At 41.6% G+C, this 23877-nt stretch overlaps 1 protein-coding gene and 1 pseudogene across 1 annotated transcript; both read right to left on the reverse strand.

The window, feature by feature from the left end:
- Positions 1 to 212: 212 nt before the first annotated feature.
- On the reverse strand, positions 213 to 1286 carry LOC149227461 (F-box/kelch-repeat protein At1g80440-like). The gene has a single exon (XM_089380516.1). It carries the CDS (start codon positions 1284 to 1286, stop codon positions 213 to 215), a length of 1074 nt encoding a protein of 357 aa, XP_089236642.1.
- Positions 1287 to 7832: 6546 nt separating this feature from the next.
- The window catches only part of LOC149227462 (large ribosomal subunit protein eL8y-like), a 36719-nt pseudogene continuing 20674 nt past the window's right edge, over positions 7833 to 23877 (reverse strand).

The raw sequence follows: 23877 nt of genomic DNA on the forward strand, positions 1-23877 counted from the left end.
AACAAAAAGTTGAAAATTTTAATAATTCATAACAGCACACAGTTCAGTCCAAAAATATACGATGAGTTTCAAACACTTTGAAAGCTTATTCTGGAATGCCATAAAACTTTTGAAATACTATCTGAAATCTATTACCAATGTCCATTCAATGATAACAGGAATGTGAAATTCCCTACCAAGCATCTATTAAGTTCGCTGTATTCACTGGTACTTCAAACCTCAAAAGTACAGGCACGGTGAATCTTATGTCCATTGTGCAGATAAGAGTTTTCTGATCTCTCAATGGCAGTCCACATCCCAGTCCTTTCCGTTTGTTGTCCTGCTGCACTTCTTATAGGCGGGGGCTCATACATATAACAAACCGGAACATCACTGTCAACATAACCGTGAACAAAAATCTTCTCACGCCACGCTACAGAACGCGAAATCCATCGAAGGGTTTTAGGAAGAGAACCCAGGGCCCTCCAAACGTTTTCATCGGAATCGTATTCCATCACTCCCCGCTGCTTCTCAAACGAATACAACCGCCCGGAAGAAGAAACAACCAGACACCTCCGTGGGTCTCCCCCGGTATCCGACATATTCTCCAGCGTTGTCCATGCCCCTCTTTCTGGATCATAAACTTCTGCACTCCACCCGATTAGATCACCCTCCTCATCACTGTCACCGGTAAGATCACCCTCGTCATCACCCTCCTCATCACTGTCACCCCTAAGATCACCCACCTCATCAATGTCACCGCTAATAACGAAAAATTTGCCGTCAAGGAAAGCGCCATAGCTCATATCCCGTCCACGGCTCATGTCGGGAAGAAGCTTCCATTGGTCTTCAAACATATTGTAAACAGCTGCAGATCGCAACAGATTTTCATTTCCATCCTGTCCGCCGGCAACGTAAATGAGTCCTTGCGGCGAAACCGAGTAAGCACCCAATGTTGGACTCACCGGCATGTCGGCACCGCGGCTCCACTTACTCAACGCGAAATCAAAGATGAAAACGGTTTTGAGACGCTCCTCTTGGGGTATGGGATTACATCCGCCTAACAAAACCAGCCTTTGGTTGACGCAAAGACAGTCACAAAAAAGAGGAATTCCGTTATGACAGCCCGGGAAGTGGGGAAGGGGAGGAAGTGTTTTCCGGGTGCCTCGCAGAGGGCCGAACACAGAAATCACCATTTGTAGATTAGGATGAGCGTCATCCAGAAATTCCGAGGGTTCCACCAAACAGATAAACTGCTCAGAAGTCCCATGCTTTTTCCTGTCTTCATAGAACTCAGGGTGTTTCATAGCGGTCTCCCAGGTTTTGCAAACTGCTCTGAGGTTTCCATGGGAATGGTAAGGAACTCTTAACAGACACTCTCACTGTAATTGCCATGGAAGAACAGCGAAAGGCTCCATTTAAGAGATGTACGGCCAGATAGTGAATATGAACTTGCGAGACTCTTTCAAATCAGATAAGCCGGAACCTAAGCTAACCTAAGTACAGAAGTAGACTTTTCCTTCTTGGATAGGCTAACCACAATAACTTCCGTCGATACCAAAGCCAGATGGAACATAACATACAATAAAGAAGCACAGAGATGGAATGAAAGGGAGAAAGATCAGAATAAATAAAGAATTCAGGTACCAACAGCGAAACCCTACTAGGGAAACCCTACCAACTTAACCGAAAATGGTAAATTTTTATTTTTTGGTATGGGGTAAATTGTTTCCTTTTTTACTTTAGTTGTGGAGGAGCGTTTATAGGTCAAACTTGTATTTACAAATATTATTATGATATTTTTAAGTAATTTTAATGGTTATTGAAGATACAAATAGATTTAATATTTTTAATACACTTTAATTGTGGAAGGTTTATAGGTCAAACTTGTATTTACAATAGACCATTATGGTATTTTAAATAATTTTAAGCAAAAAACGTGCCAAAAAATTTCCTTTTTTTGCTACAGCCAAGTGTAGGGTAATAGGGTAAATGTGTACGACTCAAATGTAAGATGTGAGATGCTAAATATTTTTTAAATGTAATTTTGGTTTTTATCAATAAAATTATGAACAATTTTTTAGATTAAAGAAAATATAATATACATATCACATTAAAATATATAACATATATATAATACTTATCAAATAATGTCTATTTTACCATATCAATTAAAATAATGATTTCATAACCATTAACTTATAAATATGATTTTTTACAATACCCTGGACCAATATCTAGAAGAGAAAGATGGAGAGAGGGAGGGAAAAAGTGACAGGAGGGAAGAAAATCATAATACTATGGGCTAATACCATGGTCTATCAATACCATGGGCCATCTAGGATTTTGATTATTATGTTATGGATCTAGGCTTTTAATTATTCTATTGCAATATCGTGGGCCAATACCAAGGCTTATCAATACCACATGCCCAAAAACCATAACTGATCTCAAAATTAACATATTTTTCAAATACTTTAATTTAATTTAATTTTATAACAGTTTTTAACTAGCATTTCAACTACATGTTGCAAAGGAAACGCCATAAGGCATAAATTGAGGAACAATTTAAATAAGATGCAAAGATGTAGAAATGAAATTGTAAAGCTGTATAAATTGAAGCTGATTTTGGGTGCCTAAGACTATATTTTATATTAATTATTAAATTAATATTGCATATACATTTCATAAAATTCAACCAACTTATAATTCAGGGCAATCTCTAAGTTTGGCTTTGGGTCATTAACATGGTGATGCTTTGTCTCAACCACTAAACCACCATAGTAAACCCAATGAGTCTATACACAAGAATTTATTCTTTATTAGAAGAGCAACGACTCTACGCACAAGAATTTATTCTTTACTAGAAGAGCATATTTCTTACCCATATCCACAAAAAGAATGCAATGTGGAAAGCATTCCGCAGAACAAAATCTCTGTTATTATAACTTATAGCATTGTTCAAACCAACAAAACCATCTGCACATTTTGGAAGATCAAATGGCAATAAGTTTTGAAGAATTCAATTAGAAAATGTCCAAGATCATTGGCTCACATGATTAATGTTACCCTACACACAAGAATTTATTCTTTATTGGAAGAGCATATTTCTTACCCATATCCACAAAAAGAATGCAATGTGGAAAGCATTCTACAGAACAAAATCTCTGTTATTATAACTTATAGCATTGTTCAAAACAACAAAACTATCTGCACATTTTGGAAGATCAAATGGCAATAAGTTTTGAAGAATTCAATTAGAAAATGTCCAAGATCATTGGCTCACATGATTAATGGTACCCTGTCCCATGAATCTAATATTTTTATGCACTTAGAATTAAGGGAGAAAACAAGATCCAAAGAATGTATACCACAGGGACCAATAAACAGTTTATTTGACAATCCTTGCTAGGCTCAGCAATTACCCTTTGGAGTCTCTTTCGTTTTCATCTTCATCTTCAACTTCACTATTTCCCACTTCATCTTCAAGATGAGAAAAATCACAACAACCTGTTATATTTAAGGCAAAAAAATAACCCAAAGTCTTCTCCAGTTGCAGCTCCTCTGCCCACCTTGATCAAACTTGAATATGTACACACTTGGTTTTGAGGCATGTACGTCTATTGGCTATTGGTTGACAGTTTGAACGAATGAATTGAGGGAAGGGAGACGTGATGTTTGAATTATTATGTATATAAATGAAGAGGAATATTCTTCAGCTATGCGTATGGCAACGGGGTTGATCAGCTCCTCAGACAAAAAACATCTGAAACTCCTCTTCCGCCTCTGCTCTCTAAGGACACGGTCTTGCTATTATTCTCGCAAATGGCCTCATTACAAAGTTTATTGGGCCTGATTAAACACAATTTATTTCTTCGAATAGTAGAATAATAAAGACAATTACAAAATGTTGAACAGAAGAGGTCGAAATGCACCATTCTTTGATCCATTTCACACCCGCAGATTTCTTGAAATTGGTTTGTTTTGGCTGGCTTGATTCTCCTGTTCTTGGGGATTGGGGTAGGGATGTTGTTGCTCTAGTGCCTCCATTTCCTTGTTGTTCTCAAATGGAATTCCGAGATTCGAATTCATCACCTATTTTCCTCTTCACTCCACCTCCCCCTCGCCTCTAAAACTGTGACAATATCTCACTCGCTCTTTGTAGATATGTCAATGTAGTATTGTATATAAATCTCATAAAATTCAACCAACTTATAATTCAGGGCTCTAATCTCTAAGTTTGACTTTGGGTCATTAACCTGGTGATTCCCTGTCTCAACCACTAAACCACAGGCCAAGAAACAAAAGACTATAAAATGTTACGATCATTACCATAGTAAACCCAATGACTCTACACAAGAATTTATTCTTTACTAGAAGAACATATTGCTTACTCATATCCACAAAAAAAAAAAGCAAGGTGGAAAGTATTATGCAGAAAAAAATCTTTGTTATTATAACTTGTAGCATTGTTCCAACCAACAAAACTATCTGCACATTTTGGAAGATCAAATGGCAATAAGTTTTGAAGAATTCAATTAGAAAACATCGAAGATCATTGGCTCACATAATTAATGGTATCCTGCCCTATGAATCTAATATTTTTATGCACTTACAATTAAGGGAGAAAATAAGATCCAAAGAATGTATACCACATGGACCAATAAACAATCTATTTGATAATCCTTGCTAGGCTCAGGATAAAAAACATTATTTCTCCTTAAATCCTTCACATCCAATACAAATGTTGTACAACACAAGGCTCATGCTGCTGTCAATCAAGAAATAGTTCTGATCGAGAGTGCCACTAGGTTCCTTCAATCTAATAGAGTGATTAATGCACCAAACATAGGTGTACCAGCTGCAACGACTTATATCATTTTATTTATGATGCCATGTTAAAATCAATGTGATACAGTTAAGTCACCTTTAAGCAGACTCTCATTGCAATTTCTATACAAGGATGTATGTCCTATCATTAGTCACTATCACTAAAATAACTTTAGTGTTCATTGTTAACACTTGGACCACAATCTATAAGTATGACGTAGTTTTGTAGAACAAATGTTCCAAAGTAGCCTCAAGAAAGGATGAAAATTGGTGTTTTATTTTTTGTCTTGGATAAGCTTAAACTGTGCATAGAGAATTCACTCATACCAAGGGATAGTTGAAAGGTTAGACATTACCAACTCACAAAAACTTCTTCAGATTTATAAGTTTAGATCTTTGTATTTGTTTGCAACAACTCTATGTAATTACCTTTAGAATTATGCCAAGACTTTAACCTTAAAAATGTGCCAAAAATTATTCCCAGAAGTCTTAATTCATCCATGGTTTCACATCCTATGGCATTTTCCAAAATTGATTTCAATGTATAACATTCCAATCAAACTTTAATTCTTCTTTAGCAATTTTTTGTCAAATGTTTATGCTTATTCAATAAATCACAGGTGAAAAAAAGATGAATGCAAACCCAACTATAAATTCTCTTAATGCACATTTCCATAACAAAATCCTCTTTTTCATATTTGGCTAATTTTTCTTGTATTCATTTATTCATTTGGGCAGCGTTGTTGGATCGATTTGTTGCATCTCGGTAGTATTGTTGTCAAGGAAAATTTTAAGGATGGAAATTTATCTTAAACTTTAGAAACCTTGGCGAATCTTGCTAGTCCCTAACATGAAAAATATAAAATGTTTAGCAATATGTTTGTAAAGATATTCAAATTTATAATGATTTTATATAGTCTCTCAAAAACTTTGCCGATTTTTAAGGTAAATTAATTTTATGATATAAAATTTGGGCAAATAATTTTTACGAAAAATGAAAATTAGCAAATAATCTTTTTGGAAAAACATAGAAAATTAGCCCACCTATGAATATTAGCCCCTAACATTTTCCCTGATTGTTGGTTGCAATTCTGCTTTTGGGTTTTGCGTTGAATGCAAATTTTTTATCTTCGGTTGTAGTTTGAATGCCATTATGTATTCTGGTTATTAGAGAATGTGTACACTTCTTTATAAGAGGGCATTAAATGAAGCCAATGTGAGATTGAGTGAGTCTCTTGTGGTTGAGAAGAAAGCACTGGAGAAAACTAAGAGTGAGAAGTTGTCGACTGATGAGCTTGAGCAGGACACCATTGAGGCTGCTCAGAATAGGGATCAAGGTCGACAATTTGAAGTTGAAACTGTGTAGAGACAACATGCTTTTGATGTGGTTTGCTTGCAATATGCAACTCAAGAGCTTCAATGGGTCAAGAAAAACCTCTCCATTGCGATGGATTCTAAGGACACCGTAGCCAAATAATGATTTTGAAAGAGGCTCTCAATTCGGCATATGCATCATGTTTAATGGTTAAGAATGAAAGTGATGCTATTGTTGCAAAAATGGGAATTTGAAGCCAAATAAGCATCTGCAATGGCAAGTAAGGCTAATGAAGAGGTTCAATTGTTGAATAAATAATTGACCAATGTTACGGATATTGAGTTGAAGTTGTGTGATGCACCAAAGTTGAGGTTAACATAACCAAAGAAAATGCAACTAAATTATTAGATTCCCTTGAAGAAGCTGAAGTTGAGATTGTTGCAGCAAAAGAAGATGCACAAAGTGCTAATATGGAAATTTCTATTGTCAAAGATGCTCTTCCGGACAAAGAAAATGAGCTTCATCTAAGAAATCAAATGACAATTATGTGTCAATTACAAAAGAAGAGTATGATTTGCTATACAAGAAGGCACAAGAGGTTGAAGAACATGCAAGTAAAAGAATAGTAAAGGTCCTTGCCCAGGTGGATCATGCTAATATCAAGGAAAGGGAAGCCCTGCAAAAGTTAAATGTGGTGAATTCAGATCTCAAGAAGAGTAGGAAAATTACAGATCAATATTTTGAGCAGCTAGAGGTTGTCCCAATAGCCAAACTAGCCCTAGAAGGAGATTTTAAAAAGTTGAAGGAAGGGCCAGAGTATTGGAAGAAGGTTGTTGTAGTAACGACATCTCACAATGGAGAAATGAGTGGAAAGATAGCTAAATTAACAAAGTATAGCTCAATGTCAGGCTAGATTCTCATTCAACATATTGGAAGTAGGTGTAGAAGACTTGCAAGCATTATTAGATTAATTATTATTCCAAATGCAGAAAAAACACCTTCAACAATAAAAAGATATAATTTAATAAAAATAAGACCATCTCAAGAAAGAGAAAATGTCTTGGAATCAAACATAGAGCCTTCAAGTAATTTCATGCTAGGGTAAACCATCTTCTAATCAAGGAACAAGAAATTCTAAAACATTAGAAAGGAAAATGTCATCCAATGGAGATAATTTTGTTAGAAAGGAAAATGTCATTCAATGGACATACTTTTGTTAGAAAGGAAAATGTCATTCAATTTAGATACTTTTACCATAGTGCAAAAAGTAAAATATATGAAAGTTCATATAAACCCATGCTACAAGATTCGAGTATATAGTTCTTAGCACGTCAAAATAAGGCACACAAAACCAAAAATAGATAGCTACATACATATTTAAACACTATACACACTTAAAAGTATATAGCAATATATATCAACAACAATAACATAACAAAAGACAAAATGAAGATATCATCATCACAACATACAAAAGGTTGTAGAGAATGCATAAGGCCAATGAATGTGTATGATATATTGTTTACTCAACAATTTATCCAGTTGAAAAATGGACAAGTTTTCTAAGCCTTAAGCTAAAATTGACTTTAGAGAATTCCTTAGTACAAACTTTATTATGTTAATATACCTATAAATCAAATTGCAACAAACTACATAAGGCAATCCAATAAAAATTTCAACATTGAACAAATATTCCGAGGATTTATTCTTAAGCGAGCCTCTTTACTACTTCCTTGGCCAAAAGTTTTTCCTTGGCCTTTGTTTTTGCCTGAGATTTGGTTCCCATAATGCCACCACCCCATTGTGACCGATACTCATCAAACTTGTCATTGTAGTTAGCCTGCAAGAAGAGTTAATTTATAATTTTGATTTTATGTGGCATTGTTTGATGAGTAAAACATAGTGACTTATAATAACTTATGCGCACCTTTATTTCCTCAACAATATTGCTAAATTCCTTCTTGTCCTCATTCTTCACATAAGTCAAGCACAAGGTTGTTGTTTCTTTTGTGCACAATCTGCAAAAAAAAAAATTTCTTAGTGCAGAAGTTCTACATATCAGTTTTCCATGAAAAGGAATCACATATTACTTACAATAAAAAATTGCATAGTGCAGAAGGCATATTAGTTTCCCATGAAAATTAATCACATATTACTTACAATTTAAGCTTATGTGAACTCTGTCATGCTCAAAAACAATTAATAAAGGTTATAAATATGCATACCCCTCAAGGAGATGTTTGCCCTTGGTAATTGCATATGGGATGTTTATTTTTCTACAAAGTGAAGGAAGCCATACTACCAACTCAATTGGATCGATATCATGTGCAATGACTACCAATTTAGCTTTAATCTACACGCATACAAATATTCCTTATCATGACTGAGAAGAAGAAATAATTTGTTGGAGGAATACATAAAAATACCCAAAAAACAAAGAGCTCTGTTAAAATACATATTGGAGAAACAATTACAATTACAATTGCAATACTTGCTCAATTAGGTAGGTTACTTGATTAATTACATATTTCATAACTGGTTGAAGGGAAAGTACCCCTAGGGTCCTTTGGGCTAAGACTCTACCAGACTGAAAATTGCTTATTCAAAGAAACACGCACACACAGCCATCATTTTTACTTTTAAGCAAATTCTAATGTTTAGGGTACGTACCTATGGTCCTACGTTCGAGAAGGCCTTTAGGGTCCAAACCCTTCTTGGAGTTCCCTTCTTCTTCCTTTGACCTGCAAAACAAACAAATCAAAGAACACAACAGTACATATACAAATACTTATGTATAAACCATCTTTATGCTATAAAGTTAGTTATAAAAATCTTTAAGTAACCACTTGCATAAGAATTCAAGACAAGAATCTCATAAGCATAAAGAAAGATTGTTTCGGGAACAAAGACGTGTTTCTTTATATATAAAGGCAAATAAAGTACATATAACGGAAAGATATCACCTGAACACCTTCAGCAGGCTCCAAGCAAAGCTTCCTCCCGGATTCGTTCCAGCCTCAAGCCTCCAACAAGAGCTCCTTCCAAGTCTTACTCAATGATGATATCAAGGATGAATGATCACCAATACACATGGAAACAAGGGTTTCCTATGCAAAATGGGGGAAGTGCAGAAAGCACCAAGGACTTCAGACCTGGTCTAAGGGAAAAATCTCAGCATAATAATCTTGCTCTCTTCTCTCTCCTTGGCCTTCCCTTTGATGTCTTTTTATACCCTCTCCAAAGTATTTTTTTAGTTAGGAGTTGGTTGGGAACAGTTGGGCCACGGGCACTAACAGGTGATCCAGTGATCCAGGTGGATGTTGGTGGCCACCCACCAACCCATTTGGACCCCCACAACTGTCTTTCTCAGCATTTTCAGTTTCCTTAATTGTAGCACAACTTACTATTTTTAGCAGTTTTTCGGGTCCTGAACTTCCGGAGCCGTTTTGAGGCCCTAAACGACGTTTTTTGGGAAATCTGGGGGCAACATGGGTCCATGGACCGATGTTGCCCTTCCCAAAGTGGTAGTACTCGGATAGATATTTCTAACGAGCTATCGTGCGCATCAAACGGAGATCGTATGCCAAAGTTACGACCCCGGGAAATTGATGTACCAATTTACCCAAACGGGGCCCACAATTTGGCGTTTCATCTTCTTGGGTTAGGTTTCGGGATGTGAAGGGTTTTCCATTGTTTCTCAACAATAAATAGGCCTTCGAGCCTCATTGTAACACAGTTCAGAACAGTTCAGAGGCATGTAGCCGCACATCTCTTCTCAGAGATAAGCTACCATCGCCCTAGCTGGTTTCTTTCCATTTCTGGTTGTAAGCATATTTCAGTATTTTCCATTAATGAAATGAAGCATTATTTCCGCTGCATCTATGTGTTTATGGTTATTGCATCTCTGTATTTATGGTTATCTCTGTAATCTATTGCGTTCCTGCTTAAATCCGGATCAGTGGTATCAGAGCGGTCTGCTTTTTCTCTGTTTTTCTTTGCATGTCCCCAACGAGGTCGGGATATAAGGAGTTAGGGCTTGAACTGGTCGAACCTTTGCAAGACCAGCCTCGAAAATCCCGACGGCCTCCCATGGCGGATGAGAAGAAAGACGAGGGGGCAGGAGATCCTATCAAAATTTTGCTTGAAGAAGCGCTCGAGCGGCAAAGGAACGCGATGATGGATAGCTTTGCGCAGATCCTTCAGCGGCTACCCAGAGGCGACGCATCGGCTTCCAACAGCGACTCTGGAAATGCCACACCCTTCAAGGTACAAGTTAATTTTGAAATCCCCATCTTCGAGGGACAAATAGACGCAGATGCCGTAGATAAATGGTTAAATCTACTAGATGGGTATTTTTCTGTTCATGAATTTTCAAATCGGGAAAAGATTGTTTTCGCTCTTCTCAAAGCAGCCCCCCACGTCAAGGACTGGTGGGAAACCTACTGCGAGCAGAAGGATGAAAATACAGGCTCACTATTTACAGCCGCACCAACTTGGAATGACTTTCGGGATGCCATCAAGGAGCAGTACTACCCTGTCGGAAGCTATGAGGACAAATACATCAAATGGACCACATTGCGGCAGGGATGAGACCAAGATGTGCCGGAGTTCACAAACATTTTTCATACCCTTCGCACACAGTTGGGTATCAAAGATTCTGAGCTGCATCTGGTACTCAAATACCGTGGCTGCCTGCACAAGTACATCCAGGAAGAGATGGTGTTCTTGAACATCTCCTCACTCGGCACAACATACCGATACGCTGTCAAAATCGAGCAAAAGTTCAAACAGAAGAAGCGAGACTTTGGATCTGCAAATCCGAAGCCCAAAGGACAAAGCCAAGGCGGGGTGACCCAAGACAACCCGTCGAAGCCGCAAGAAAAGAACAACACCATGAAGCCGAAGAAGGACACAGGGAAGTGGTGTGAGTTCCACAAGAGTCCCACTCATAACACAAGTGAGTGTCGGACCAAGCAGTCGCTGGTGGCCGAGTTGAAGGCTTCCGAATCAGATGCATGTTCCGACCCTGAGCCAGAACCCGACAAGGGGAATGGAAAAGGGAAGCAGATCATCGATGCGGATCCCAGCGCCACTGTTGCCACCGCCAAGATCCAGAAAGATGAGCCCGAAAATCCAGAGGAAGGGGAGCGTCTTTTCCACTCACAGATGTGGGTGAAGGGTTCGCCGCTACAATTCATTGTCGACAGTGGCAGCCAAAAGAACCTCATTTCAGCAGAGGTTGTGAAGCGGTTGGGCCTACCGACTACACCACACCCGCAGCCGTACAGTATCGGGTGGCTTCATGAAGGACGAGATCTGAAAGTTCGCCAGCAGTGCCGCCTTCCCTACAGCATCAAGCCCTTCACAGACGAGGTATTGTGTGATGTTACACCTCTGGATGTTTGCGATGTATTATTAGGCCAACCATACTTGTGGAGGCGACATGCTGTGTATGAGTCAAGGCCTCGTGCTGTCATTATTTCTTTGAATAATTCATTATACAGGATACCGGAGGTAGCCCCACCTACCGCCACATCTTTGATCACTACCAAGAAAGGCAGCAAGCTCATATCACAGACCAGGAAATTCATCTGTCTGGTTCACTCTCAAAATAAGGGGAAGATCGTTGCTACCTCCATGACCCCTGCAAAGGGTTCCTCCATGCAGCAGCAGCAGCAAAGGGATACGGTCATGAAAAAACACAGGAACAACTTCTCCTCACCCACATGGGTACCACACAAGTTTCAGGTGGGCAACAAAGTCTGGTTGCATCGACAGAGAGAATGCCTTACTAGAACCCATCAGAAACTCAGACCACTCCGACATGGTCCTTACACCAGTACCAAGGCTATGGGAAACAATGCTTTGAAGCACATCATTCCTCCATTCCTTCGCTTGCACCGAGTATTCAATGTGGACCATCGTCGACCATGCTTTCCACCATTTCTGGACACATCAGAGATTGCAGAACAGCTCACCAGAGAACCAACTCAGCAGAAGCTTCCTCATCTCAGGGAGGAACTCAACGCAATGGGGACCATTGCTTCCTAAGGGGGGAGGAATGATCCAGGTGGATGTTGGTGGCCACCCACCAACCCATTTGGACCCCCACAACTGTCTTTCTCAGCATTTTCAGTTTCCTTAATTGTAGCACAACTTACTATTTTTAGCAGTTTTTCAGGTCCTGAACTTTCGGAGCCGTTTTGAGGCCCTAAACGACGTTTTTTGGGAAATCTGGGGGCAACATGGGTCCATGGACCGATGTTGCCCTTCCCAAAGTGGTAGTACTCGGATAGATCTTTCTAACGAGCTATCGTGCGCGTCAAACGGAGATCGTATGCCAAAGTTACGACCCTGGGAAATTGATGTACCAATTTACCCAAACGGGGCCCACAATTTGGCGTTTCATCTTCCTGGGTTAGGTTTCGGGATGTGAAGGGTTTTCCATTGTTTCTCAACAATAAATAGGCCTTCGAGCCTCATTGTAACACAGTTCAGAACAGTTCAGAGGCATGTAGCCGCACATCTCTTCTCAGAGATAAGCTACCATCGCCCTAGCTGGTTTCTTTCCATTTCTGGTTGTAAGCATATTTCAGTATTTTCCATTAATGAAATGAAGCATTATTTCCGCTGCATCTATGTGTTTATGGTTATTGCATCTCTGTATTTATGGTTATCTCTGTAATCTATTGCGTTCCTGCTTAAATCCGGATCATCCAGCAGGTAAAACCCGCGATCTCCGCCCGAAAAAGAGGAATTTATTATTTTTTTAAGTGTTTTAATAGAAACACGTGGGTTGGGTATGACAGACCTGCGTGTACACGCGTTTAACTCAGGGCAATGTTGCGTATAGGGAATAAAACACTGTTTTTTAAATTTTTGAACCAGGTCTGGAAGGAGGGGTTGCCCTAGGCCATAAGTGCAGCATCACAAACCATAAGAGTGAGATTTGGAGCTATAACAGATGCCCCCTAATGTATGAGGTCAGAAGGGGAACATGATGGCCGAAATATATTAAGTAAGTACAAGGAAAGGAACTCTGCCGAAAAACCGAGGAGGACTTCACCAGAATTCAGCCTGCCAAGCCACCGAAAGGAGATCAGAAAGAAACACTGTCTGAGGCGGGCATACCCATGCTCAGGAAAAGTAAAGCATGTCCGCATATCAAGTACAAGCGGATCCACTAAGTATACAAGTATAAATGACTGGAAAATACATAATGGATCATCTGATCATAATGAGTAAGTACATGTCTGAATATCACATATAAGACTGTCAATGATGCTGAAAGATGCAACGGATCACTGATATCAAAGACTGATCCCAAAAAGGTACCAACTGAACATGATGGAATAGGATGGTACTACACTGCAAACTCAGGTGCCAGCATATAGGATGTCGCCGTGACTGACTGCAACATATAAGGTGGAGTGGTATCAACTAGCAGCAACAGGAGCAACTGTCAAGTGAACCAATGAATGCTGATACAACCTGAGGTCTTCACCGACCGCCGTGGTACATTTCTACACCATGGGAATAAATGATTTGAAGTCGACCATGTGAGAAATCGTTTGATTACCGGTCATTGATGTATACCGTTAACAAACGCGAGACTACTCATCGATAATGATAATGAGCGTCAAGGTACCCAGTACAATCTAACAAGTGTGAATAGATGAGCTGAAGTCGAACACCTGTAAGAATCTATCAATCAGGAGACAATGATGGTTTCCCACTGTCGATAGCGAGGAATCTGCCACTAATGACTCCAAACCCCAAGGTACTGCCAAATGGACTCTAGATCTTTGCCCCAGAGCAATGAGTCGGAGTCGATAGGGAAAGATCCGCTAGAAGGAAGGCATTAAGGCATCCTTCATCAATCTAGCGCGAGTGTAACCCGTAGGCCAATAATGTGGAAGGAATCGGACGAAAAAGATGTAGTAACCCAACCGAAGTACGTTTCCGGCGTACACAAGATGTGGCTAGCGCACGGCAGAAACCCTCTGAACCAACCAATAATGAAAGCCAACACAGAGGCGAGGTATCCACCAATAGGGTCAAATGGAAACCAAGGTACTGCACGAATCCCAATGTGTGATAATGTATGCTGATGTCGAACACAAGGGAAACCACTCAGTCAAAGACCCATGATACTGATCGATGCTGAGCACAAGGTGACCTATCAATAATGAAAATAGGGCCAGGGTGCGGCTCTAGGCCTGTCCTCAGAGCAAGGTGTCGTCGTCGATAAGGACAAGACCCGCCAGCAAGAAGTCAATGGGGACCTTCTCAAACCGGCACGAGTAAAGGACCAATAACTGATGTGATGATAGACATGACACTGACAACCAGGGATGGCCGACTGAAAAATGAGTCAAGAGACACCGCAGAAAGGCCGACTCAGGCCAACTTCCCTTGAACAGAAGCACGACTCAATGTGACTATGTGGCAGCATATGATGAATCCGTATAAGTTCGTCATGAAGGAAGCACGAACGAACCCTCCATATGATTGGAAGAGATAACCAATCGGGGGAGAACTGACTCGATAACAAGGTTATGGCGTACCTAAGTCAAACTAAATCCCACCCAGGCGGAGGAGACTTTGTTTTGAGTGCTTTGTTCAAGGGTGACACGACTGACTCTAGCTGCCAAAAATAAATGAAAATAATGTCCCTGTTCCCGCTCTTTTTTGGAATATTTAATTTTTTTGTCTTTTTCTGATAAGCCGGAAAAAGAATAAAAGAATGCTATGGTACAGTGGAAAGAACGAGTGTCGGTGAAACAGATGATCTAGTTCCTGGGAAAGGAACGTTCCTATGCTCAATGCAGGGAGGTGAAAAACTGGTCAGTGACACTCAGAGGTAAGTTCCTTCCACGAATCTGGGTATGTCAAGCTGCAGAAGTCAAGGGTATGCAAGGTTGATTTTGCAGACGTCATGGTCAAAAGTTGGCTTAAACACGAGTCCAAGTGAAGCCGGCTATAGGCCAAAAGGTGCAAATGGTCAACATGCAATGCAGAAGTACAACTCAACACACATAGGAGCCTCTAGGGTATAAGGCCAGAACGAAGCGAAGAAGCAAAGATGAATGAGTCTTCAACGCATAAGTCATGGCGGGACTATAGAGGACTCCCGAGCCTACTCAAAACGAAGCAGCATGGGCAACAAATGTCAGTGAGGTGCTAATTAGGATGCCCATGTAAAAGGATGGCTCTACCATCATGTCATGATTTAAAGAATCGGCGAGTGAAAATGGCTTACGAACCATAACATGATGGGGTCGACCCTACGGCAGATGTATCGGTCAAATGGAGGCTAGTATGCATAATGCAACGGAAAAAAGGGTGTCCCTAACCTATATGCCAGTGAGAACACGATACCTGCCATGACGGGTCAGCAGTCATGGAACCGTCTCGAACCGTCGAAAAATGTCCAAAATGTCCTGAAAAACAACCCAATCTCGACATTCCAAGCTCCCAAGTTAAAAGTGACATGAAACTAAACAAAATAAAATTTTGAAAATTTTTTGCATTTTCAAAACTTATAAAAAGAAATTTTGGACTTACCATTTTCACTGTTTGACTTGGAGAGCAAAAATTGTGGAGCAAAAGGAGCAAACTTCCCCGTGACTTATTCAACCGTTCAAACTTGCCGAAAACTTCCAGGTAAGCACTAAACTTGTCTTGCAATTAATTGTGATAGTTTTTAGGAAGTTTAATTAATGTTTCACCGTTAGACTTTTGCAAAAAATTGCTCTGCGGCGTACACGCGGGTTGGCTGTATAGAACTCGCGTATACGATGGCCCTACACGCGACTGTATACAAGGGAACCCGCGTGTGCGCAACAAACTAATTTTATATACAAAACTAACGGATGAAAGTGATTTTTTCTTCCAGGATGACTGTCACATGGCGTGAAAGAGAGCACTCAGCTGTAGATAATGAAGTTATGAACAATGATGAGGCATTAGACGCCCTACGGGGATGCGGATTGTTAAAATTCTTCAAGTTGCCAAATATGAAAGCAAACGTGCGTCTGCTCGAGAGACTCATTGATTATTGGGATGTCGAGGAGGAAGATTTTGTGATCGATCAGATGCCACTCAGGGTAGAAGTGGAAGATATATATTTTATCACGGGCCTTTCCCGAAGGGGAGAGGTAGTACACTCCCGGGGCAGGACCCGGAATAGTCTCAGTATAGACGACTATGTTCAAATTTACTGCCCAGGTCATCGGAAGGTCGGGAGCCAGATCTCTATCCCACACGTGGAGAGTTTGTCACTGCGGATAATCTTGTTCACCATAGCTCGAGTGAACGGATCATCCTCACTACATCAGGCATCACGGGTCAACATGAGCGTAGCAGTGGATTGTCTCACCACGGTGTTTGACTGGTGTACTCCTCTACTTGCCAACATGAAGGAACAACTTGCTTCTATCAGGAGGGGACAGACCAAGAACTTTGGGTACGGAACCATTTTATGCACTTTCTTCTTCGAGAAGGTTCCCGCACTCCGCCCCAGGGTAGCAGTTCCCATCAGTAGTCCACGTGATCCATGCATGGGCCGGTGGGCTGACTTGATGAAACGTCTGGGGGGTGGGGAAGTACCTAGGAATGCATTCGACGATGACTTTTTTGCTTGGTGGGAGCAACAGATCATCGCCATAGATGACTACCCCTATGCTGGGCTGGATTTCCGAGGAGATCCTGATCTAGTGTTACCACCGGATGCAGCATGGGGCGAGATTGGTAAGATTTTTGATTTATATGATTTTTTTTGGATTTTTCAAATATAATGATAAATTTTGAAAATTTTTTTTTTAATGAGATTCAAATGACTAATATGATGATCATGTTCCAGACATTGGGCCTGTGCGACTAGATGGATTCCCGCGGCATGGACGACGTGGCCGAGGAGCCGAAGAGGCGGCTGCGGATGCGGAAAGGACCCTCAACAACGTCCAACGACACTTGGCGAGACTGAGCTGCCAAGTACCGATGGCCGAGATAGAGGACCTTCCTCCAGATATGCAGCGTCATGTGGTTGGGATGCCACGTGACTGGGTTCACGTCTTTCGGCGCGTGGCCAATGCTATAGTTACTTATTTAGCTGCTCATCCAGAGCCGAGGCATTAGATATGCCTGACATGATTATGGGCATTTGAGTCCCAATTTTGTATATTTTTGGACACACATATGTACACTCGAGACGCTTTGTGATATATATATATATATATATATATACAGTTTGACTTTTTGATGCATGATTTTATGATGATGAATGATTGATATGCCAGTCTAATGCTTGATTAGCGATAGAATCAGCTAACCAATTTTGAGATCTTGGATTGTGCAAATAATTAATGTAAATAAATGATCTTTGCAACAACCTCACCCTTAAATATTGGCGATATAATAATGGATCTCTAACCCGATAAATGTTATTTAACTGAGACACTATCAATTGAGAATCAAGATATACTACCAACGAGTCGATCCCATAAGAGATTGCTTCGGATAATAAATTGATAACAGCTGTATATTCGGCCATATTGTTCGAAGTAGGCCCGATACACACGCCTCTCGATATCATCAACTGACCAGTTGGGTAATAAGGTACCCAAGCTGTGGAAGCAAGATTCCGAGTGTGCCGACTAGCACCATCGGCGAATCCAAAATAAACCAAATCATCCATCAACACCTGCCAAGGCAGACCAAAAGGTGCTGATATCAGAAAACGCTCGATAATATATGTACAAATACACATAAAATACAAAGAAGCCATTGCCTGGTAAAACTAAGCAAAATACTTCTTTAAATAGAGCCCATTTCGGGGCTCCGCCAGCTTGTTTCCTTCGAAATCAATTAACTCATACGATCCTTTTTCTAAGACTCGTTTGATAATGAAAGGACCGTACCACATAGGCTTGAATTTGCCTGCCCCCAAGGCGTCCTTATCTTGGTCATAGACCAAGACAAGGTCACCTTCAGAAAAGACACGAGGACGGACAGACTTATCATACTGAGTTTTGACCCTTTTCTTATGGGCCTCATTCATCGTGGTGGCATCTCGACGCTGCTCATCGAGATGTTCCAGGTGAACTAGGCGCTCCTCGAGACTCGAAGTCTCAAGAAGCAGCTCAACAGCCAATTTCAGAGATGGAATTTCACATTCGACCGGAAAGATAGATTCCATCCCGTAAACCAACTGAAAAGGAGTAAAACCAGTAGCCGTTTTGACGGAGGTTCGGTATGCCCAAAGAGCCGGATACAACATAATGTGCCAATTGGACCGATTTTTATCGATTGTCCATTGGAGTATCGTCTTAAGAGTTTTATTGACTGCCTCGACCTGTCCATTGGCATGAGGATAGTAAGGAGATGAATGCTCCTGACGGAAACCTAATTTAAAAGCCAATTCGGACATTAGCTGATTTGGAAATCACTGCCATGGTCAGTGACAATCTCTCTTGGGATACCGAATCTTGAGATAACCTGATTGAAAAGAAACAAAGCTGCCGTGTCACTGTCGTTCTTATAAGTAGGCATGGCCTCAGCCCACTTCGTGAAGTAGTCTACAGCCACGATAATGTACTTGTGATTCGCCGCTGAAGGCGGATTACAAGTCGTAAAATCAATACCCCACTTAGTGAAGGGACCGATGGTGACAACGGGAAAAAGGGGAGCTGGATGCGCACGCATCTTGCGAGTAAAAATTTGACACGGGTGACAGCGTTTGACCGCTTCCACACAGTCCTTAAAGAGTGAAGGCCAAAAGTAGCCGGCACGTAAGATGCGCTGGGCTGTAGCAAACCCGGATAGATGACCACCACAAGCTCCACTGTGGCAATCATTAAGAACAGACTCTGCTTCCTCTAAGGTTAAACAACGTCGAAGAATTGAATCAACCCCTCGACGGTATAATGTGTCACCAATGATAACATAGTTTTTAGCCAGGTGACGTAACTTGCGACGTTCATCCTTGGAGAAAGTAGAGGAAAACTTCGAAGTCTGGAGATAAACAATGATATCTCCATACCAAGGGTCTTGTGAAGAGATGAGGAATATATGTTCGTCGGGTAAACTTTCCTCATAAACAATATCCTCTCCACAAGGAAGCTCAGAAATTAGTTCCGCGAAGACCATAGATTTCTTAGACTTGGCGGACAAGAACTCGAGGTCGAATTCTTGTAAAATGACTATCCATCTATTATATTTGCCCCCAATCACTCGCCTACCGAGGACAAATTGAAATGGATTAACCGCCGCTAAGACAAAAGTTTTGCGTAGCAAAATATAATGACGGAGCCTCTGGACAGCATGAACAGCTGCCAAGGCCAACTTCTCAACCGGAGAATAGCGGAGTTCAGGGCCTATTAAGCCTCGGCTCAAATAATAAATCACGTGCTCGACGAGAGCATTGTCTTCCTGAACTAGAACCATACCAATGGTAGATTCTGCTGCCGCGAGATATAAAAGGAAGTCTCTACCATAATCCGGTGGACTCAAAAGCGGGGCAGAGACTAATGCCTTTTTCAAAGCATCAAACGACCGCTGCGCAAAGTCGTCCCACACAAATGGAACTCCTTTCGGTAGCAAACGCATGAACCCTTTAGTGATCTCGGCGTAGTTTGCTATAAACCGTCTCAAGAAATTGGCCTTCCCTTGAAGACTTTGAAGTTGACGGATTGAGGACGGGGGAGGCAACTGAACTATTGCCTCAACCTTGAAGGGATCAACCCGAATCCCTTCATCGGACGAAAACACACTTATTGGGATTCAACCGGATTTTATAGAAACGACATCGCTCAAAGACTAATCGAAGATGACTAGGGTGATCTGTTCTCTTTCGAGAACGAGCAGCGAGATCATCTAAGTATGCTTCGATGACATGTTTGATGTCGTGGAAAGCGTAGGACATGGCCCGCTGAAACGTGGCTCCAACGTTTTTAAGACCAAAGGGCATCTTTCGATATGCAAAGGTACCTCAGGGACATATGAAGGCAGTCTTATGCTGATCCTCAGGACGAATAGAGATTTGATTATAACCTGAGAAACCATCCATAAAGGAGAAAATCTCATTACCCGCACACTCGTCGATAATCTGATCAATGAATGGCGTGGGGTAATTGTCTTTTGGACAAGCCTTGTTTAAGTCCCTAAAATCGATGCATACGCGGATTGTTCCTTGCTTTTTGTCCACAGGGACTGGATTGGAAACCCAATCCGTAAGAGGAACAGGGTATATAAAACCCGCCCTTAGCAGCTTCTCAACCTCAGCTTTGATAGCCGCTGCTTTCCTAGGGTTAACCGGCCGAAGCCTTTGACGAATCGGTTTTGCGTTTTCGTACGTCTTGATCTCATGTTGGACTATAGAAGGATCAATGCCAGGCATTTCCTCATAAGACCAAGCAAATACATCACGATATTCTTTGAATAGGTCGGTGTAAATTTGAATTTCTTCAGGGGAACACTCAATTCCGATGAAGATATTCTCAATGATGTTAGGATCCTTAGAGATGTTTATAGGTATCGTCTTTGAAATTACCGACATATTACCTTCGGCATGTGTGTGTGTTGGAGCCAAAGGGTTCGACACCGTACAAACATCACTACCAACGAGCTCGGAGAATCTAGATTCTACTTCCTGCAATGGAGGAAGAAAATATGAGCGATGGTGTAAGTCTTCCCAAGGTCGATCTATACCCATCATTACTTCAAGGATTGCTTCTTCAGAAGGTAGAACCGAATCTAAGCAGTCCAAGGCAGAGGTAGAATCAAAGCTCCAATCGGGGGCCACATGACCATCTAACTCCTCTTCGGAAAAAGGAGTAGAATGGTTATCTGCAGAGTCTACGATAGACTGATATCTAAGCTCAGCTGCAGATATAGGAAACGCCATTCCATTCACTTGTCCTTCAACTAATGTGGTCGTAGGTGAAGGCAAGGTCCAAGGGTCAGAAAAATAATGAGTACGAAAGAACTCTTCTCGAGAAGACTCCTTGGATGATGAAATCGCATTGATTCTTGCAAAAGGAGAGGGAAGATCAAACGTACCCATCAATGAGGAATACATCCCTACTCCTAAATTCTCAGTCGGCGGGCGAGGGTTATCCACCAAAGGAACAGTAGAGTCGGAGGTTGCTTGAGGATCGATTGGAAAATAGTCCAATTGATCAACCTTAACGATTTTCCCCTCATGAGGAAAGAAAATGACACGAAACAGAGTCGATACGACGGCTTCCATCTCGTACACCCAGTTCCTTCCTAATAGGAGATTATAGTCTAGGTTAGCATCTACGACTTCAACTTCGATATTAACGACCTTCCCTCCAACACATATAGGAAAGGCCGGGATAATCCCATGCGGCTTGTGAGAATGGCCATCAAATGCAGTTAAGACGGTTGGTGAAGGAACGGCCGAAGGTGAACCTATAGCCTTCCAACATGACATGGACATGACGCATGTGGAAGCTCCTTCATCTATAACGGTGCGAAAAATATTGATTTTCCGGTATGTTGACTTTATCTGAAAAGCCATATGATGAGGGAGTCTCTTTTTGACATTTGACATGTCAAAAGAGAGCACTAAAGAGTTAGCTGGATCGACTGCTCCAATGGCGGAGAGTAAAGCACTTCTCTGAGATGGACACGATTGGAGAACTTCCAAAGCGGACATAGCACACGGGCTTTGAGCCAAATCCTCCACAATGGAGTAATTTTGGGCGGCCCTAGCATTAGGGTTAATCGTCGCGCGTTTGGCGGAACCTTTCGGTATCCTAGGTATAGTCTCAACAAGCGGTCGCTCAATATGAAGGTCATTACTTCCGGGAACCGTTTTATCCTTAGATGTTTCGGCTTCACCATAATCACGTGACCGAGTAGTCACGTTAACGTTTGAACCCATCATAAAAACATTTGATGCTTTTTCCCCTTCCTGGTTGCCCCCTGAGGAGGTCCCAGGATTCGAATTCGCGCCAGCAAGAAGTTGCTGCCCTTGGGGAAACGGGTTAGTTAACACAGCTTGCGAACTAGAAGTCCCTTGCTGTCCTAACAAGCGCTGAGCGTCTTCAATTCTAGGGAAAAGATGAGTTAGATGGTCCCCACTGCATAACTTGCAAGGGAACTTAACTTTCTTTCTCGACTCACCTTTACCACCACCAACGTTGTTGCCGGATTTATTTGCATCGGGCTTCCCATCCGAGTTCTTCTTCTTACCACGTCCTTTCTTTTTCCCATTGGAATTTTGATTTCCTTTGGGGTTATCGGATTGGACGACGTTAATGGAAGAATTTTGGGAGGCTTGAGGATTAGACATTGTGACTTGGTTGTTAGGAGTAGTTTGTAATGACAACTGCTGCAATTGATTCAACAAGTTCACTGTAGTCGAGTCTACTGACCCCACGATACCATCCGCGTGCGGACCTGGCTTTGGCTTAGCTAAATCAACCTTAGATCCAGGAGCATCTGGCAAGTACTTTTGGAGGATCCCAGACTGAGAGTAAATCAGTTCTAACTGCTGGGCCCTAAAAATGGCTTGCTCCTCAGAATAGACCCCAGACATGGAGACATCCTTGGAGATCTCGGGTTGCAAAGACTTCAAAAACCACTCTAGATGGTACTCCGGAGGGATTTCGGCTTTAATGAGCCTTTTTCTCCGTCTCCATTCCTGAATGTGATCAGAAATGTGGGTTGCCTTATCCTGACGAAAGGTAGCCAGAAGTTCAGTTCCGGCATCATAGCGGACAGGCAACTGGAAGTGATTCAAGAAGATATTGGCTAAGTCTGCGAACGATGTAAAGCTGCCCCCTGGCAACTCTATATACCATTTAGCCGCATTACGAGTCAAGGTGCGCTGAAAGAGTCTCAACCTAACCGAATCTTCGATGAGGGAGTTGGATGAGCACCACAAATGGAATGTGGTTACATGATCGCCCGGATCTTCACCACTCTTCCCTTCGAATTTTGGAATGTCCGAAGGGAGTTTGGTTGGGACCGGAGGCCAGGCCGGATTGTATCTGATAGGGTCGTTCGTTAGCTTAGTGAGATCTGGCAAGTTTAACGTTGCCAGAAACGGAAGCCTAGGAGGACCTAGGGGATTCCACCCAGACTGGGCAGAACTCCCAAAGTTCTGAAAAGATTGTCCTGGGATTTGGGAGGCACCAGGCTGCCCGAAGTGACCAGTAGAACCGGCTGAACCAAAAGGCAAGCCTTGTGGTCCAGCAAAACTTGGAGTTTGACCAACTCCTGTCGTATAACTTCCATAGCTTGCAAAGTTTCCTCCTAAATAATGGTAAGGAGTTGATAACCCCTGATATGGGTTCCAAGCCAAAGCAAGGGGAGGAATACTTTGAAACATGCTAACCGTGGAATACGGCCTACTTCCTTGTTGGCCGATAAATGGATTCGCAGTTCCTGCGCTACTAACCCCAGGGTTATTCCAACCTTGGAAAGGATTGCTGCTTTGTCCTATTGAAGAAAAAGGCATGGATCCTACCGTTGGGTTGGAATGTGGGATATGACCACTTCCAAAAGGAAAACCCTGGAATGAAGCCGATCCGCCCATCATGGACGTAGCGGCACTGAACGGAATCGATGGAATACCCTGTGATTGGGTGCCAAAAAGGAAGGAACCAGTACTAAAAGCATTGGTTTGGGTATTTCCACTCGTGGACAGAATGGAGGTAGACCCCACCAAAGATGTGCTAGCAAACGATCCGAACAAAGAAGCGGAGGGGATGGAAATGGTT

Source organism: Pinus tabuliformis, chromosome J (assembly GCF_031772625.1).
Source record: "Pinus tabuliformis cultivar Carrire ecotype Pingquan chromosome J, CPIR1, whole genome shotgun sequence".
Taxonomy (NCBI): Eukaryota; Viridiplantae; Streptophyta; class Pinopsida; order Pinales; family Pinaceae; genus Pinus; species Pinus tabuliformis.

Bases quoted from the DNA above. Each gene is read 5' to 3' on its own strand.
- LOC149227461 (XM_089380516.1), bottom strand. From the start codon at position 1,286: ATGAAACACCCTGAGTTCTATGAAGACAGGAAAAAGCATGGGACTTCT.